Genomic DNA, 19626 nt, shown 5'->3' on the forward strand with positions numbered 1-19626 from the left:
TTCATCTTTAAAACTCAGACTCTCAAATGAACCACAAAAGTAGTGAGTCAACCTGTCATGGCTTACTCTACTTAGAACCTGCGAAAGTGAAAAAGATTGAAGGAAGAACTTTAATTTTGACTCGGGAAACCACTAAAGATGTGCCAAAGACATCAAATGGATGAAATCTATTGCCCCACATGTACCAAAACTTTGTAAACTTATTTTTGAATGATAATAAATCTTTGGTGAAATGGGTACATGAAGTAAACAAGAAATGAGACTCCATGAAAAAGAAACTGAAAATCCACCTTTCATCATATGTTCAAATTGGGTAAACAGTAATTGTATCAACATAGGCTAGCAAAATAAAATCCATTTCCACTGCAAATGCAAAATAGGCCATTCTGACCACAAAGAAAACTCTTTAAGAATAAGGGTTTTACAGAATCTCTTTCCCTTTTCAGGATTTATTTATTCACTGTTTTTTCGGGTATCGATATACTAAAATCAGTACTCCCATTTCTTCAATTCCATGCCCTCTGGAGGACTACCTTCTACCTTCTTTGATCCCACTTCTTTCCAATCAGTTGACAGCACTGTTCCATTTGACTCCAACTGCAAAGAAACAAACATATACAAATTGTTAATAACTATAGAACCCAAAAAAATAAGCATAGTTGATGGAAACAATACTCATTAATTGAAAAGCAAACTTAGAATGGATATCTTACAAAAGACTTGCTCATCGCTCTCCTCATGTCCTCGTCTGCACTTTGGTAAATATCGCGGAACAATTTATTCAAAGCAGCATCACCATCTAGCCTTTCTTCCTTCTCCTGAAATAGACACACCATGTTATGTTCCACTAGATGATGAAGTAAACATCCAAATGGTTATGGATGTATCAAAGCTCTTGTAGTTTTAAGTTATGATCACAAAATAAAATACTTATAAATTTTAGGTCCTCTAGTTTAACTAAAACTTGATTCTTGTCCTACTTGCTTCAAGTTTAACAATGTTGTTATTCAGTTTTCATATTAATGCAGACACAACACCCATCCAATTGCTTGCCGTTGATTTCAATTTCCGTTCCTGGCACGGAATTGCACGACACCATTTAACGTCATAAAGATACACCATCCAACGTTAGAAAGATGACCACAATTGCATTATTTAAAAACCATGAGGGCAACATTGTGAAAACTGAAACTAGTGGATAAAATGGAGATTTGATGAAACTAAGTGGACCAAGATTATAATTAAGAATAAATTATTGTAAAAGAAACAGCGGAATAGCTGGCAAACCTCTTTTTTCACTTGAGCTTCCAACTTATCCCAATCTCTTGCCCTTGGCTTTGATGATGGGTATGTAGGCCTTTCAGATTGAACTGCATAAATACACATCAAGAGAAAGTTTACCACCAAGAAAGTAATGGCAAGCTATGTTACCATCTCGGTTCTCATTTGCTCGATTAGGAAATTACGAAGGTCATCCCAATTAAAATCATACTACCAATGGTGTCATAAGAGGATAAACTACTTATATAGTCAGCTTACCTGTGAGAGTGTTTATTTTTTGGGGAAGCACATCTTTGCTATATTCTAGAGATGTCCAATTAATAGCTTCAGCTTTTGCAAGACGGATTTCGACTTTAGTTGACAACACCGCAATTCTGCACTTATCAGGTACTATCTGTCTTGCCAGTGAAGAAAAAGAAAAAAAGAAGGTTAAGTTGCTAGAAATCTATAATTAAGCCCAAAACAATACATATTTGTTTTCAAATTAAAAATAATAAATAAAATAGCTCTCTCCAGACTATCAATCACGCAAGACACACTAATAATTAGATTAAAATAGCCATATGCATATATGCATGGAATAAAGGAACAAAGGAATCCATCAAAAGAGCAAGTTAATGAAATGCATTACTAATATCGAAAAGATAAATATGTATTAAATAAATTTCTTATTCAACCAACTTAATAGAATGTCAAAAATAAAAGAATTCATTTCATTACAAACAAAAAATTGTCTGAAGCGTGCTTGAACAGTTAATTTGAGAACTCAATTCATGTACTTAGTTTTAGGATTTGCAAACAGCAAACCAACTCATTCTAAATGAATTCATTTCAATTGTATTATTGAAGTGTTCCAAAATAGAGCAGTAAAAACTGAGATGAATGAACAAACGTACCCTATCAACGTCCACAGCCACAAAAAAAGTGATTTATTATTGTATTATCCAATGTCTACACGACAGAGAATCAAACATGTGATCTCAAGGAAGATAAAGCAATATCTTTTTGTCAAGGCAGTTGGAATGATGTCGATTGTAAGTGATGCTCAAGAAATTGAGTATATTTACAAGAACAGCGAAGTAAACCATTGATAGGATGAGTTACCTTTCCAAACAATCGAGGTTGATAATGGTAGGCACCTTGGCCAGGAACATCAATAGTAACACTCAGCTGAGATATTAAAGCAATTCAAGTTAGTATATAAACCATTTGTGAAAGTTCTTGAGAGCAAGTAACAAGAAGAAAAAAAGCACCAGCAATATGAACGTACAATCTGTTCACCGAAGTCAACGACCACGTCTTTTGCTGGTATGCCTTTTGCAAATATTGTAACAACCACTTCTTCTGGCTTCTGGTAATATTCATGCCTGTTAAAAGCATTAATCGACAAGTAACCAGATAGTTGAGGCAGCAATTTCAAGATGCATACAAAGTTTTATACAGACATAAGAGAGAGACAGAGAGACTAAAAAACCATAATTCTATGAAAATTATCGGTTACAGGGTAGATCAATAAACTGTATGTCTGTAACTATAAAAAACTTCTATTAATATGATTACATAATTATTACAAAAATTGTCTTTGTCTCCTACACCATCCATATCCAAGGGAAATCACGGGAACTTTAGACAAACAAAAAAAGCAAGGAAAATGAGAAGACAATAAAGTGTAATGTCACATAGTTGGATGGTCGTCATTATGGCAGTAAATTAATGAGTTAAAAGTAGCAGCATAGGCAAAAGGAAAAGAAAAATGAAAACCTGTATTTTGGTCCCATTGACGCAACTTCATTGGTTTGGGTTACCAAACTGTCTCTTTCAGCTTCTTTAGTTGTTCCAGCACTTGTATCACCCGATGGTACAGCCGCTATAGGCCCATTTGGTGATATGGTGCTAGTAAGACTACTTGGTTCCTCTGACACAATAACATCACAAACACATCATATAAGAAAACAATCAGAAATGCTAAAGCGTAATTATTCCGATTGCAAAAAAAGGATACAAAAGCATAACAGGAAGCAACAATTTGTCATTACAAAATATGCTAACCATGTACAGCATGAAATCTTTATCTCAGAGTGCATAATCATGTTGTTACTTCAGCAAAAAGAATCCAAACTTTGAATTCATTCATTTGTCAATACACAAAGAACAAAATGTCCGAACTTTGAAGTGAGAAAATCATTATCTATCACTAACCTGCAATATAACGATCACAGTCTTGGATCAATTTGGCGAATCTTGAATCATTTGGTGCAAAAGAGGCACCAATTTGTAGTGCTAACTTGGCAGTATGATATTCTTCAAGCTTAATACAAGCAATCCTTTCAATAACACACAGAAATATATAACAATTGATTCAATTAAATGCATAATTCAGAAGCAATTAGAATTAAAATAAGAATAAAAGAACGAATTTTGGAAATACCCTTTACGAAGATAGGCCTTAAACAAAGAAGGGTTGAATTGAATAGCTTTGTTGGCATCAGAAATAGCTTCAGTGAAGCAATTGAGTTTAATATGAGTTTGAGCTCTATCGGCAAAGAGATCGGCGTTGTTAGGATCCAAAAGAATTGCTTGAGAGTAGAGATCAACGGCGGCGATGAAATCATCGTCGAAAAATGCTTCCTTTGCTTTCTTCTCAACTTCCCTTGCCTCCATTTCTCAACTTGTACTGTTTTCAATCCAAATCTTAAGCTCTGCTTCTTTGGCTTCTGTTCTAGATCCTTCTGTTTACTGTTATCCTCTTTCCTTTTTATTTATTAGAAGAAAAATGTATCTTTGATCATTTTAGATAAGGAAGTAATACTTTTGGTGTTTTTGATAAGGAATACTTTTACGTGCTCACAAATTTCATGTAGATGTGAGAATCTTGTTAATCCAAAATATATAAAAGTTATAAGAGTCTTTCAGATCAATATTTTCATTCTTATTTGAATCTCACATGTTATTTTGTAATTTATTACAACTTTCTATGAAATAAGAATAATATTTACTTTATTTTCTTCCAATGATAAACATTATTCTTATTCTTACTTGAATCTCATAATATCTATATTTTTTTCACAATATCCACCTCTCTCCTCACTTTTCTTTAGTTAAAAACAACCGAGTATTGTTCTTATTCAATATCAAAAGTCAGAAAAGAAAATAAGAATATGTAAAAATAGGTTGGTATAGGTGGATAGAGTTGTGACTTGATATGTGATAAAGTGGGCTTCCAAGTTTACTTACGAGTGGGCCTCAAACACTTCAGCGTTACCTCAAATCAGGCTTGCTGGTAATGGGTTTCAAACAAACTCAACAATGATAATTATTTAACATGAAAGTTAAATAATGATAATATATAATACTTTTTTGTGTAGTTAAGAGTATTTCAGCATCCTATGAGTATTATATGATTGTCTCTTTCAGCAAATGTCGCTCACAGAAGTCGAACATTTAATCATTTAATTTATCTAGAGATCCAATGAGACTACTTACACTCCTAGAACAATATTTTATTTGTATGATAATTATATAAGAGGAGGATCCATTTACTAACTTACTCTTCATTCTGGTCATCAATTTTAGGAAAATCCAATGGTTTAAATTAGTTAGTAGATCTAAATCATTAGATGTTTATAGAATTAATGGCTAGGATGAAGAGTAAGTTTAAAAAATGATAATTATACAATAGAAGTTATAAATAATGGTAATCATTATCTATCTATATATATATATAAATAAACTATCAAGTCTCGTATCAACTCGTATTGGTTTAAATGATACATGTTTGATTCTCCTTCAGCAAGGTCATAGGTTCGAGTCTTATGGATGAAAAGAATATCTGCTGAAAATGTTAGTCTCACATATTTATGAATGTTCCCGATTCGGATAGAATTATATCTAGTAAGAGGATAAATATCAAGTGCCTTATAGTATGTGAATGTAACAGAATTTCGGTCACAATGGTTTTGCCCCATGTTTGATGATCTAAGAGAGAGCTAGACAAAAGTTTGAGTTATCAGAAATTGTATCTTACACTATATGATTATTGACATTATGGATATGGATGCGGATGCATGAACGAAATGTTTTTTTTTTCAAGACGGGATATTAACATTCATAGTGGATTCGTATATCAAATATGCATAGATGATTTCTTGTTCTACATTCCCACGTGCTAAACATTTTGGCAAAGTATTATGTATCTTTCAAATTGTATTTTTTATAATTTGTAGTTAAGACTTAAGACTTAAGGTTACAAATAATAGTTATATTTTTTTATAATTTATAGTTAAGACTTAACATTATAGGAAAAATGTCAAATGCTGCATGTTTTCAATGTGGAGTATTACCCTTCAATATGCTTCTTCTGTTCGTATTTGAGATAACAAAAATTACAACAAGGGTTATAACTACAGTATTGATATTAAAAAAAATTGTAAATACGGTGGAAAGTATAAAAGTAATTGTAATTGCAATAACTAATGGTTCAGTCTTTTCCACATTTATTGAGCCCAAAATTCAGATCACTTTTTATGATTGAATGAATAAAGGAATTTTTTATGGATTTAATATGTATATATCGATAGTGTAAATATTTTTTATCATCTATTAACCATTATTCATATGTTAATCATCTCAAACAAAAATAATATAAATTAATATTAAATGATTTAACGATAGTGTTAAAAACTTTAGATCAACAAGTAGATTTTAAACTCTTTTTTAACGATTGTGTTTTTATGGAAGAATATAAAGTTATGACACCAGAACTAAATAATTGATTGACCCTTACATGATTTGTATGTGCATATTTAATTCTCCCCCCTTTTCGTTATCTGAATTTGTTGATTAAAAAAAATTAATCTGAATGTGTAGAGCACATGCATGGAAGTGATTTGCCCTTAACATCTGAAGAAAAAAGAAAAAAAGATGTGGGAAATTAGGAATGTAATTAATGAAGCAGGTGAATTTCAAAAATTGCAGCAAAGTTTTTCTGAAGACGCTATATGATCCATGTGATACAATGCATATTAGTCATTTAGGAATATAAGAATACCCATAAGTTGTGTTACTGTATGTGTCATCGATTGTAATTAGTCAGAAAAATAGTTAATTATTTTTTATCTTAAATATATTTTTAATAAATTGTAGGATAATAATATATGTTGTAGCATATTTTATGGGATAATAGATGTGTTTCTGAATATAAGACCATGTGGATGGGAATAGTGATCACCGAATAGGTTCAATCACGTTTAGCTAAGATTTTAACGCCTATCACCAAACTATACCATCTTTCGGTGGAAATGTTAATATTAAACAAATATGCTAATTTATCTTTATAATTTTAAATATTTATTATTAATGTTTTTAAATATTCTAAATATTCTACTTTTGTCAACCTTTATTTATTTTTTACGGAAACAACCTTTTTCTAGTGAGTTTTCTTTTATATATTCTTCACGCCATAATTGATCATTTCGTTTTACATTTGTAAAGCTTTTATCATTGTTTGATTTTTATATGTAGAATATTATTTTTGGATTCTATAACATTTTCTATTTTATTATATTTTTTGTTATATAACTTATGAGTTAAGAATTCGTTGGATGAGAATGAAAAGAGAACACTTCATAATCTAAATGAAGGCACCTTATGTCTTGTGTACACACTTCCCCCACAAAATTTCTAACTTTTCTTAATATCATATCTATTATGTATATTAGTTGACCCCAATTATTCCGAAATATTTTTATGTAGTTAATCTATCATATATTATTCATTTATATTAGCTTTTATTTATTAATCAATAGTAATAAACTATGAATATAGATGATATAATTATAGTGTAAAAACTCATACATTATCAATGCATACATGGTTTTCTCTAATAATAAATGTTATGATATACTTTAATGTCAAAGATATTTAGGTATATGTTACCCGAAGCTTGAAATTTATAGGTATGCAAAAACAGTATAAATGGAGAGCTAGAAAGGTGGGTTACTTCCACCCTCGCCCCATTCCTATTGTTTAGAGTATTTGCTACACATACCCTAAATATATATATATATATATATATATTTATCAGCAAAATGAATTTTATTAAATTAAGAAATGGTTACAAATGAATGAAACAAAGATTAGAACAACAAAAGTTACAAGGCAATATTGAAACAAGTTATGGAATTAGTTATAGTAATTAATTGAATCTCTTCCCTTATATTCATTGATCTAAAACCATAATTTACTCTTGATGAATCAAAGATTTGTGGAAGAAAATGTTTTACTGAATTAAAAATAATATCATTCATGAATAAACAAATTGTCCATATTATAACTAGTCAAATACACCAATATATATATCTTGTACATGAAAAACTTTTACCATCTGCATGACACATTCATAGACTACTACGTACTACACGTACATGTCACGATATCCCCCACTCCAGTGCCATGATTTTGTATGACATCAAATCATCTCCACGACCACATAGTCTAGTATTAAGTTCAAATTATAATAGCCCACACCAAGATATTGATCTAATGGTTTAAAGTTCTAATAAATTCCTAGCATAACTAAAAGATTAATAATTTGACTCTCGTGAATGATGTTTGTTGATATGAGCCACTACGCTATTTGAAATGAATTAATTCTTTAACTAAAAGTGTGAGAAAATATCATTAATAGTACTAAAAAACTATTATTTATGTTTATTATATTAGTAACACATGCACTAATTAAGATTGATTAATGATAGTGTACCATTTTTTTCACCAACCGAAGTTAATCCTATAAATAAAATTGATTTTAGTCTCGTGGTTATATAATTAAAAATAGAATTATGAATTTTATTCCTTACTACATATTATTACCAACATAATAAAATAACAATGATGCAAAATATGTTTCAAATAATCGTGTAACAAAATAACAGTTTAGCAAAATATTATATAAAGTGAAAGAATAGGAGGTAAAAAAAAAACAGGCGAATAAGATATTTCAAATATATATGATTTGAACTCTTTTATGATTTCATTCATTATTTTCATTTTCAAATATTCAATCTCATAAATGTATATTATTTTGTCTATTTGCACATTTTATGATATTATAATAGATCCTTTTAGCATAACAAACTTTAACTTTGATACTATTTCTAATTATTATTAGCTAAATCCATATTTTTCTTATAAATATTTTCAATAGAACATATCTAATTGCAGCCCCTACTCCATAAGAAATTAAATAGTATAAATATCAACATTAAGACTGCATAAAAAGTAAAATAGAAAAAAAATGTCATATAAAATTATAGGAAAAATCAGTGAATTAAAAATCAAAGATTCCAAAAAATACACAATTCATAAATTTTATACCCTTAGAAAGATGAAATGGAAAAGGTCAAGTGAGAAATATATTTTCCAAGTATTAATTTACAATGGTCGAATGTATTTAGGTTGGAGCATTTCTTTTTGTAGAATGTGATTTTTAAGGTTGAGACATTTCTTCCTTTAGGTCTTACAAACTTTAAAAAAATATTATGTCTTCAAAGCCATATTTATTAGTTTCTGCTTATGTGATTGAATGCTAAATAAAATATGTTAAACCAAATGGAAAAATGCTGTAATTATGCATTTCTTGTATATGGAATGTTACGCAATATCTCTTTTAGGTAATGTGAATCAAAATTTAACAGTCTTCTGTCATTAATTTATTTACTTTTGTCTTCTTCTTTTTTTCTCTTATTTATAAGGACCAATGTTCACAAGCTGAATCCTCAAAAATTAAGAGAAAGTCATAATGAACTACTATTTCATAGTTAGTGGCTTGTTATTGTGGTGTGCCATTGTTGGTGACAATGGCTTAGCCATAGTTATGGATGAGAAATTAATAAACACTTCAGCTAGTAATTATTCCTCCTATGCAGATGCCCTTGGCAAGGCCATTTTGTTTTTTGAAGGACAACGCTCAGGGAAATTGCCCTCCGGACAAAGGGTTACTTGGCGGGGAGACTCGGCTCTCTCTGATGGCAATCTTCAAAACGTATAACATAATTCCTTATTAAAGTTTTTAATTATAAGTGTCCTCATAGTTATGATTATGCTATCTTTATTATTATTATTATTATGAAACTTCGTATGAAAATGTGGCAGATATAGACTTAATATATATTATGATCATGATGATTGATGAATTGTGAGAACCTCTCATGCTTATTGTCTATAGTTATTTTTTTCTGTATATGACTGTTTATACATCTTTAACATATATTTATAAAGAATGAATGTTTTGTAGGTAGATTTGAGAGGAGGGTACTATGATGCTGGTGATAATGTGAAATTTGGATGGACAATGTCATTTTCAGTGTCCTTATTGAGTTGGAGTGCAATTGAGTTTAGTGATCAGATAAGTTCAGCTAGCCAACTTCGTCACCTCCAAAATGCTATCCGCTGGGGCTCAGATTTCATATTGAAATCCCACACTTCCCCAACCACCCTCTATACTCAGGTATAATTATATTGTATACATTTGCGAAAAAGTAAAATGAATATTACGATGAATTCTCATTATTTGAGTTATAAGAAACCTTATTTATAATATATGAATAGGTAATAAACTTACCTCATTAACTAAATAACAAACTAATAAACACATGTATATATATATATATATATGTATATATATATATATATATGCATGATGATTAATTAACTTATACTATAAGTAGTTCATTTGTATTAATGTTGTGATATTATATGTATATAGGTGGGAGATGGAAATGGAGATCACCAATGTTGGGAGCGTCCAGAAGAGATGGATACACCAAGAACAGTGTACAAGATTGATGCTAATTCTCCTGGAACAGAAGTTGCTGCTGATGCTGCTGCTGCTCTTGCTTCTGCTTCAATTGTTTTCAAGAAATCAGATCCCAAATATTCCTCTCTTCTGTTAACTAAATCCAAATCAGTAAACCCCATCAACCTGCATCATTTATGTTCAACTTTTATTCAAAACTTATAACTATTTAGAGTCTAATTGTTTAAATCAAAGGCTTTTATAGATGAAAAGTAAACATTTTTTAACATTATGCATTTGTTTGGTTAGATTTTTATTAAAAACGTTTATCTGGATAAAAAATGAAGTTCAGCTTTTAGGATATATAAGCTGAATATCACACTTTCTCACAGAAGCAATATATAAGATCACTTTTCATAAAAAAAAATGAATGTTTTGTTTCTATGAAATATGTGTCAACATTGTCCCTCATGCATGTAAGAGGTAGAAATAAATTTATTTATTTGGAAAAGAAATTATCAAAATTTGATATTTAAATAATACAATCAATAACAAATAGTTCTAAAACATGCCTCAAAACCAGGTTTTTAATTTGCATAAGGGTTTTACAGATTTAAACTTGTTTATTTTCTTCCACCTAATAACCATTATATTTATGCTTTTGAGTTATACAAAATCATTAATAACCTATAAGTGCACTATGTTTTGCAGCTGTTTGATTTTGCTGACAAGTATAGAGGTTCTTATTCAGCTTCTTGTCCATTCTATTGCTCCAACTCAGGTTACCAGGTAAAAACTTTCACTTCTAAAACATTTAAACGCATAATATATTTTCATCTATCATTCATATTTAATGCCGCGAGTTTTCGTTTCATTTTATTTACAAAAAAGGATGAACTGCTATGGGCTGCTTCATGGATATACAAAGCAAGTAGAGAAAGCAAGTACTTGGACTATGTCTTAAGCAACCAAGGTTGGAGTCACGGCGTGCCTGAGTTAAGCTGGGATAACAAATTTATTGGAGCTCAGACATTACTAACTCAGGTCTTTATTTATATATAATTTACCATATCACGAATCTTTTAAGTATCCTTAATTATGAAATGTTACTAAGACACCCAATAATAATTCTTCTTTATATGTTTCAATATCTCTAGGAATTCTATAGTGGGAATAATGCGTTGAGTAAGTTCAAGGGTGATGCTGAATCATTTATATGTACAGTGATGCCAGGAAGTAGCTCTGTACAGATTAAGACAACTCCTGGTATATAAATATACATTACTATTCATTATAAACAATTGGTAGCTAGTGATTAATTTCATTATTTTTCTAACTAACTAATGATATTTCAACAATATATATAATAGTGGCTGAATGAACTGAAGTAGCTTGTTATTGTTCACTCAGGGGGACTTCTTTTTACTAGAGACGCCAGTAACTTGCAATATGTCACAAGCTCAACAATGGTGCTGATGGTTTTCTCCAAAATCTTACAGAAAAATCGTATTAATGGAGTCCAATGTGGCTCAGCGCATTTCTCCGGGTCTCAAATTAAAACCTTTGCTAAAACACAGGTCTGTATTAATTTTACTTTTCTTTTAAAACCTTACGAAAAGATGCATGCACCGATAGTGAACGATATAGATATCATACTCTTAACATTGTAACTAACTATATGAACTTAACATTGATGTTGCTAAATATATAATTTGTGCATTGTAGGTGGACTACATATTAGGAAACAATCCCATGAAAATGTCCTACATGGTTGGTTTTGGTAGTAATTACCCAAAGCATATACATCATAGAGGTTCATCAATCCCTTCAATCAAAGATCACCCAGCAAAGGTGGGTTGCAATGAAGGTCTATCAAATTATTTGAACTCCCCTAATCCAAATCCCAATATTCATGTGGGTGCAATTGTTGGAGGCCCTGATTCCAATGACCATTTCAGTGATGCAAGATCTGATTATTCTCAAAGCGAACCTACCACATATATTAATGCTGCTTTCGTGGGTTCAGTGGCTGCTTTGCTTGGCAAAAAATAATAAGGGACTTCGCAATGATGAAAGGATTGTGAATTAAGATGATTGATTAATTATACTGTTTGTCACGTTTACAAAATCTGACTGATTATAGGAGTGAATTCTATGTAAGATACAAATAAAATGTAAGGGCATGTTAGTAACTGTATTCACATTATAAATAATATAGTCCTCTTTGGCATGTCCTTGTATGTTATTTACTTATCTCACATAAGGAATTGCAAAAATTATTGATTTCATGTGATTCTTCAAAGAATAATTAAGAGTACAATATAGGTTCATGCCATATGAGTACAAGATAGGTTCATGTTGCCTATATGGTAGAGGTAGTTCAACTCCATCCACAACATTGTTAGACCGATAGGCTAATAATGTATGTAATCCATAATTATGATATACCTCCATTTGAAATACAGATTACTCAACCCGATAATTTAGATGTTGTGAGACCCAAGTAAGAATAAGAATGATATTTGTATTGTTCTTATTTTACGTGGAGCTGTAATAAATTGTAAAATAATGTGTGAGACTCAAATAAGAATGAAAATATTTTCGTCCATTCGAGATGCTCTAAGCTCCAAGTGGCTCGGCGCTATTGAGAATGAATTAAATCAGATGGCTCTATTTCTCAATATTTTCAACCTCGGCTCCATAGGAGCAAGTCATAGAGATTGAGTGAAGTCGGTCATTTACATCTACTTATGAAGGATCATCATTTCTTTATTTCTAGTTCTTGTTTTCTATAACCTTTTCACCGTCTCTCAAATATTCTATACAAATATACAATTCATTGTGCAAAGTATAGGATGTAGGAAACTTTCATAATTCTAAATAGTTGTCCTTCAGAATACTCATCAAATCCCACAATGGTGAGATAAATGGCAGTATTTTGTTATCCGCATAAAGTAAAGTTGATTAATTACACATTCACATCTTTCATTTAATTTAGGATTTGTGTTGTTTATGTTAATATTACATTAGGGGTGAGATTTGGTGCAACTATAAGGTTGTTTGCCTGGTGACCTAAAAGTCATAGATTCAAATCCTATAAATTGGAATAGCTATTTAAGAGAATCAAGACATGTCTGTCGATTTTTATGTATTCTTATATAACTCAGTTTATCTGATAAATTTTGTTCTCCCCATAGAAATTGGAATAACTATTTAAGAGAATCTAAGACATGTCTTTCAATTTTTATGTATTCTCATGTAACTCAGTTTATCTGATAAACTTTGTTCTCCCCATACTCCACAGGTGCAAGAATAGTTGATAGAGCTTTGTTGAACTGTATGGAACATGCAAGTCAGACTCAAATGTGATGCATATTGAAAAGTTAACATTTTTGTGTAAATTGATCAAGAAAATTTAGTAGGTGTTCAGTTTTTACTTGTTGGTGTATGAGCAAAACGGTTTGTGTGGATCTTACAATTTTGAGAAATTCTCTCCCCAACACCGTATCAATAAAAATGAGAAAAAAATATCTTCTGGTACGATAAATTATCTCATTCAGCCATTAAAATTTAAGGCATATGTTAATTTAATCATTTTCTACAAAAATATTTTTAAAACTAAATAAAATAATACCGATGTCATACTTTAGTATGAATGAAGATTTAGTATTTGATTCTTAAAAAATAGTCTCATCAAACAATTTTAGTAGTTACAAAATAGTCTCATCAAACAATTTTTTTTTTATTTCTTAAAAACAAAAAAAACTAAATCAATGTAGTGAGGTTCTTTCCATAAGAGTTTTTAGAGAAAAAAAATAGTATTGAAATAAACAATAATAAGCATGTTTAAAACGTCTAATTGTGTAAATTTATATACTATATGTATATTGGAATTATTAATATAATTGAATATGTGAAATATAAATAAAATCATTAAATTCGTAGTAGGTATAATATTGATAAGGAAACAATAATATTGCAAACATATGATAAAATTGAAATTAATGTTTTACACATATTTACTTTCTCTTCATCAATTTGTAAGATCTTTTTATTGAATATTTAGAATATTTTAAATTTTTATATATTTGAACTAATTACTAAAAAATAATTTTAGTAAATCTCTAACTATATAACATAATATTATTCATCATTTACATAAAAATCCATATGAATAATAAATGATATATTGTTTGTGTATAAATTTTTAGATTGATAGTGCATAAATATTATGTTATAATGATGTGTGAAGTTTGTCCAACATTATTTTTTATGCGGTTTAGGACCTCAAAATTTCAGTTAAACTTAAACAAGGTTACTTCCTTATAAAATCTATAGAAAAATACTAACATGGTAAATGTTTGGACAAGTTTGAATTGAGTTTGTCACTTGAGATATCCAATCTGAACTTAAACAATGATGGCTGAGGCTAGTAGGGTGCATATATTATATCTCGTACTTAGTGTCACTACATGTACCATGACTTTAAGATTTGTTAGAAAATTACTTTAATATATTTTTTCGATCAATAACAAACATAACATATGAAATGATACTAAGTGTGTGACAATAGATATGTACCGCTTTCGGGATTAGGTTTTCCAATGTTCTTTTGACTGCGAGTTTAGACTTGTACAACTTTTACAAGTTCAACCAACATATTATATTTTACACTTTAACATATTTTATGTTGGAGTTGACACTTGACATGTTAATGTCATAATCTTTTTTAATAATGTTAATTCATTCGTTGTAAAACTACTTTTGATTTGTATGGTTATGTATATAGTTTAATGATGTAAAAAATAAATATGGATTAAATTAACCCTATTGATTATTCATGTATTTCCAGAATAAATATCTCACCATAAATTCGATTTCCAATTGAAGAAAATAATTACTAAAAGAGGATTGTACATTGAAATGTGAAGAAAAACAAAGAGTAGTTGCATCAAAATTTCACACTTGTGTTGAAAGGATTGTTAAGAGAGAGTGATATATTAAAAAGAAAATTTTGTCAGAAAACTTAAGAATGGTCATTATATTATTAGGTGGGGAAAATGTTTAAATAAACAAGGGTAGATTTAGAAAAATGCATATAATTTAGATTGATTTTATAAAACAACAAGATATATGAAATAAGATAAAAAATCAAAACATCAGAAGTTTTCAAGCAGATGGAATAAAACAGACACAATAACACTTGTATTTAGTAAAAGATTAGAAATCATTCCGTCCAAAAAAAAAAAGGAATCTAGAAAATTTTCAAACACTATTCAATTTAATTTAATTTCAGTCGATTTGATGTGATGACCCAAACTAAACCAATTATATTTGGTTGGTTTAAGATCATGGCCTAACTTTTTTTTTTTGGTTTCCTAAGGCTATCTTTACATTGGAGGTAATCATTTCGAGTCGTTCATAGGTATGTGAGATTAACTCTCATAGCGGACATTTTTTCCATCCACAAGACTCGAACTCGAGACTTTACTTAAAGGGAATCAAACATGTACCACTTGAATCGACACTCGTTGGTTAGTGCCTAACTTAACCAATTTACATCCTCAATTATGCATAAAAACCTAACTCAACACATTTAACACTTCAATAAATTAATTAAAACAAATTAAATAATTAATAATTAAATAAGATAAGCAATTAATACTTTATTATTTTAATTACATCATTATAATATTTTGTTACCAATTGTATGCCATGTGGGTGGAGATTTTCATATTTTCCTTAATTTCTATGGAAAATTGATGAATAAATAAACGTGTATGAATGAAAAAGTTTGAGGGCAATTTGAAAAAATCGATTACCACATACAATTAAAGATTATGTAAAAACTCGAGTGAAATGTAAATTTGTTTAGGGATAAACACTAATAATCAATTTGATTCATGAATTTTGTTTTGTTATTAAAATTTGATTTATTGAAATTATAGAAATATCAATTTGGTAAGTAGTTGAGTTTAACACACCAACAAATTTGGCCCGCTAAGGACAAATTTTTAATTCTCCAAATTACCAAATAGAGTTATTGAAGGAAAATAACACATCTCTTATTAAATTGCTTAATAAACATTATAAGATAATACTTTATTTATTAATAATTAGTTTACAAATTACATATGTCACTTTTTTGTGGTCATAAAAATTAGTAAGATAATTTAATATTTGATTTGATATTATTTGATTTGGTTGGTGAGGAGAAGCAAAGGTAAGTCTCATCTGCTTATAGCAGTCAAGTATATCGGCTCCTCATTCATAATAATATAAAAACATCTCTCAATTTTGTTCTATTCGTTTCTTCATTCCTCTCTTCTTCTCTTCTCTTCTATTGCAATGGCTTATTCCTTTACAATTTCTTCTATCTCTATCCCTTTCACCAAATCCTCTTCTCTTCTTTTTCCCTCTTCTTCCTTTTCTTCTTCTTCTTCTTCCCATTTCCCTTTCAAACATCACCATGCTTTACCTATATCTCTCTCAGTTTCAGCTTCTGCAACTTCAACCACTGCTATTGAAACCGACAAACCCCAATTCTCATCTAAGCTTCTTCCATTTCGGGTGGGTCATGGATTTGACCTACACCGTTTGGAACCAGGTTACCCTTTAATTATCGGTGGTATCAATATCCCCCATGATCGTGGTTGCGAGGCTCACTCTGATGGTAACGCAATTTCATTTCATCTTTCACTTTTTCTTTATAATTATTTATTCAAAATTGAATTTTGATGAGGGAGGTGTATGTTGGTTGTTGAATGCAGGGGATGTTCTACTACACTGTGTGGTGGATGCGATTTTGGGTGCTTTGGGTCTTCCTGATATTGGTCAGATTTTTCCTGATTCTGATCCTAAGTGGAAGGGTTGTGACTCTTCTGTTTTCATCCATGAATCTGTGAGTTATCTTTATATTGCTTTATGCTTTTATTAGAAGTGAAGTGTTTCAATTTTAATAAGGACCTGTTTATGTGGGATTCTCCAGCATCAAATTTTCCAATAAGCTGTAGTAAAACTTAACCAGATACACATATAAATGTCATAAGTGATTTTAAATAAAAAAACACTTTTTAATGAAGTCAAAGTAAACGAGCCCTAAATTATGAAGACCATCAAGTGTTGACTAGCATGAACTGGCTGTTAATTTGTTTAATTGACTCATTATTTTGGGAATGAGGACTTGTTTGTTTATGATTTTTAAAAAAATTGATTCTTCAAAATCAGTTTTGGCAGAAAAGTTGTTGTGATACACTGAAAAATTTAGCATGTTCTCTAAAAAGCTTAATTTCAGCTTTCTTTGTCAAAGTTTTTTAGTAATGCCCAACCATAGAAAGACATTATTTTAACAATAAAGTCTAAACAAAAAGGCCCTAGATTAAAAAGGGCATCAATTATTTACTTGGATGATCCGCTGCTACTTCCATTTTAATGGGAGCTTCAGGGTAATTCACGGACACCGCAATGGATTTATGTTCTTCAAGTTAGTATGCAGGATCAGAAGTGAAGTGTTTTCTGAAATTTATGTATGCTGTGCTACAGTTCTTACTTATCTCTTTGGTCAACTCACCGGATGTTGTACATAGATACTTTGGCAACCTATCTTCAACTTAAATTAGTTACGTAGTAATATGTCAATATCATTCTGCAAAGAAAACTGAAGCCTGAAAGAAAGAGCCTTTTGAAGTTAATTTCCCGACTTTGAAGTGAAATTGTGCTTAAACAAGATGAAACAGTCTTCTCTTTTGACAAGTTTCTCAATTTACAATTATGTTTTACCATGTGTTCTAGCAGTAGTTGTCTGCCATATGTTTTGATTTGCATTTCATATGTGATGGTTGTACTAAAGAAACAATATCTGGTCCTTGAAATATTTTTTTCATAGGAATGTGATTGAAGGTGTTTGACTTATAAGAGTCCATTAATCACCCTAGGACTGGTATATGTTTATGGACATACATCAAAGTTGCTTAACATTATATAAGTGGGGTTATGCATTGTTGTGACAGTAAGAAAATAGCTATAACTTTTGGTCTAATTAGTTACCCCAAGTTAGTAGCGCATAGATGCTCAAATGTTTTTACCCTTTATCTTCAAAAGTCAAAACCTATAAACTTAACAGAAGATAAATATGTAATACTACCAGATATTTTATCAAACATTTTCTAATATATGTTGTGCTACTCTACAGGTAAGGCTTATGCATGAAGCAGGTTATGATATTGGAAACTTAGATGCTACATTGATACTTCAAAGGCCAAAGCTAAGCCCACACAAAGATACTATCAAAGCCAACTTAGCTACACTGCTTGGAGTTGACCCTTCTATTGTAAATATCAAAGCAAAAACTCATGAAAAGGTAGATAGCCTTGGAGAAAATAGAAGTATAGCAGCTCACACAGTGGTTCTTCTAATGAGGAAATGAGGGGGGGAACTAGAAATCTTATGGACATCATTGAATAATTATAATTCACAAAAGTTACTTTATATTTAGTATCATGCTCTTGTTTATTGTTTAATAATATTAGTCTATAAAGATATAATAATAGCTCCCCTGGCTGTTAAGCCAATAATTTGGTATTTTGGTTACTCTTCCTTTTCTTTCGGGTTGCTGTCTTTAAGTTTTCTGATGTGTGCCAAGAGCTTCTTATATTTATGGTTCTAAAAGAAACACATTCTTATTTGAAACTGGTGTATTTATTTTCTGAAATGTGTTATGCTTAGTATTCCTATAAAAACTCACCCTTTTTATTGGATTTCTTATCACATACGCGCACTAAAAAAAGAATCTTTGTTATAATATATTTCGCTAGAAAATGACAACAAAATTAATGATTCGATTCCTGTGAGTGATACTTGTTGGGACGAACAGTCATACACAAGTGATGAGATTAGTTCCTCAACCCATCTTGTAGTTTGAGGTGCATTAATTTCACATGTAGTGTGAGAAGAGTCATAATTAGACTGTCATAGTTTGCGAATCACTACTTTTTTCCACAGATAATTATACTGGCTAATTAGTTTCACAAGAAGTTCGATTCACACACCCAAACCTGTACATGCACAACAACGCATAGAATAGTGCCAAAACTTGGTAAAAAAAAATTAAATTTATGAAATTCCAAAAAATGATATCTATATTGTATGTTTTTTATATAACATATTACAATTTACAAATGTGTTAACTATGCTATGTAAGTTCGTTTTATAGAAAGATAAAAAGATGTATGTATGAATAATGCTGATGATTTTTATAATGTCATTATCATCTAATATTAATATGGATTTACCCTAAACCCTATACAATGACAGTTTAAATATTTTTTACACCGCGGTAAATCATTCATTATTGATTTATTAATTACAATTAACTCTCAAATAAAAGTAATACAAATTAACATGATGATGTGCTAACAGTATAAAAAACTTTATACTGTCCAGTGCATAGATTTTAAACTCTATTAATATTTGATTATTATTAACCTTAACAATATAAATAATATAAATGAAACACTTTAAAGTAAGTTTGTTGACGGATTTGTGCTTAAAAT

The 19626-nt window shown here is 30.0% G+C and overlaps 3 protein-coding genes across 3 annotated transcripts; 2 read left to right on the forward strand and 1 right to left on the reverse strand.

Annotated features, from left to right (window-relative positions):
• LOC109332000 (protein SGT1 homolog B-like) lies at window positions 280–4052 on the reverse strand. The gene is made up of 9 exons (XM_019566834.1): window positions 3710–4052; window positions 3481–3605; window positions 3043–3196; window positions 2552–2648; window positions 2386–2451; window positions 1540–1675; window positions 1288–1370; window positions 714–818; window positions 280–597 (listed from the first exon to the last, which is right to left on the reverse strand). Exons 1-9 carry the CDS (start codon window positions 3940–3942, stop codon window positions 490–492), a joined length of 1107 nt encoding a protein of 368 aa, XP_019422379.1. The 5' UTR covers window positions 3943–4052; the 3' UTR covers window positions 280–489.
• Window positions 9041–12270, forward strand: LOC109330742 (endoglucanase-like). The gene is made up of 8 exons (XM_019565024.1): window positions 9041–9322; window positions 9575–9787; window positions 10046–10246; window positions 10787–10864; window positions 10967–11119; window positions 11233–11341; window positions 11486–11652; window positions 11801–12270. Exons 1-8 carry the CDS (start codon window positions 9080–9082, stop codon window positions 12125–12127), a joined length of 1491 nt encoding a protein of 496 aa, XP_019420569.1. The 5' UTR covers window positions 9041–9079; the 3' UTR covers window positions 12128–12270.
• On the forward strand, window positions 16360–18808 carry LOC109331545 (2-C-methyl-D-erythritol 2,4-cyclodiphosphate synthase, chloroplastic). The gene is made up of 3 exons (XM_019566111.1): window positions 16360–16748; window positions 16846–16976; window positions 18267–18808. The coding sequence occupies exons 1-3, from the start codon at window positions 16424–16426 to the stop codon at window positions 18498–18500; spliced, it is 690 nt and encodes a 229-aa protein (XP_019421656.1). The 5' UTR covers window positions 16360–16423; the 3' UTR covers window positions 18501–18808.

This window comes from Lupinus angustifolius, chromosome LG17 (assembly GCF_001865875.1).
Source record: "Lupinus angustifolius cultivar Tanjil chromosome LG17, LupAngTanjil_v1.0, whole genome shotgun sequence".
NCBI classification, from domain to species: domain Eukaryota; kingdom Viridiplantae; phylum Streptophyta; class Magnoliopsida; order Fabales; family Fabaceae; genus Lupinus; species Lupinus angustifolius.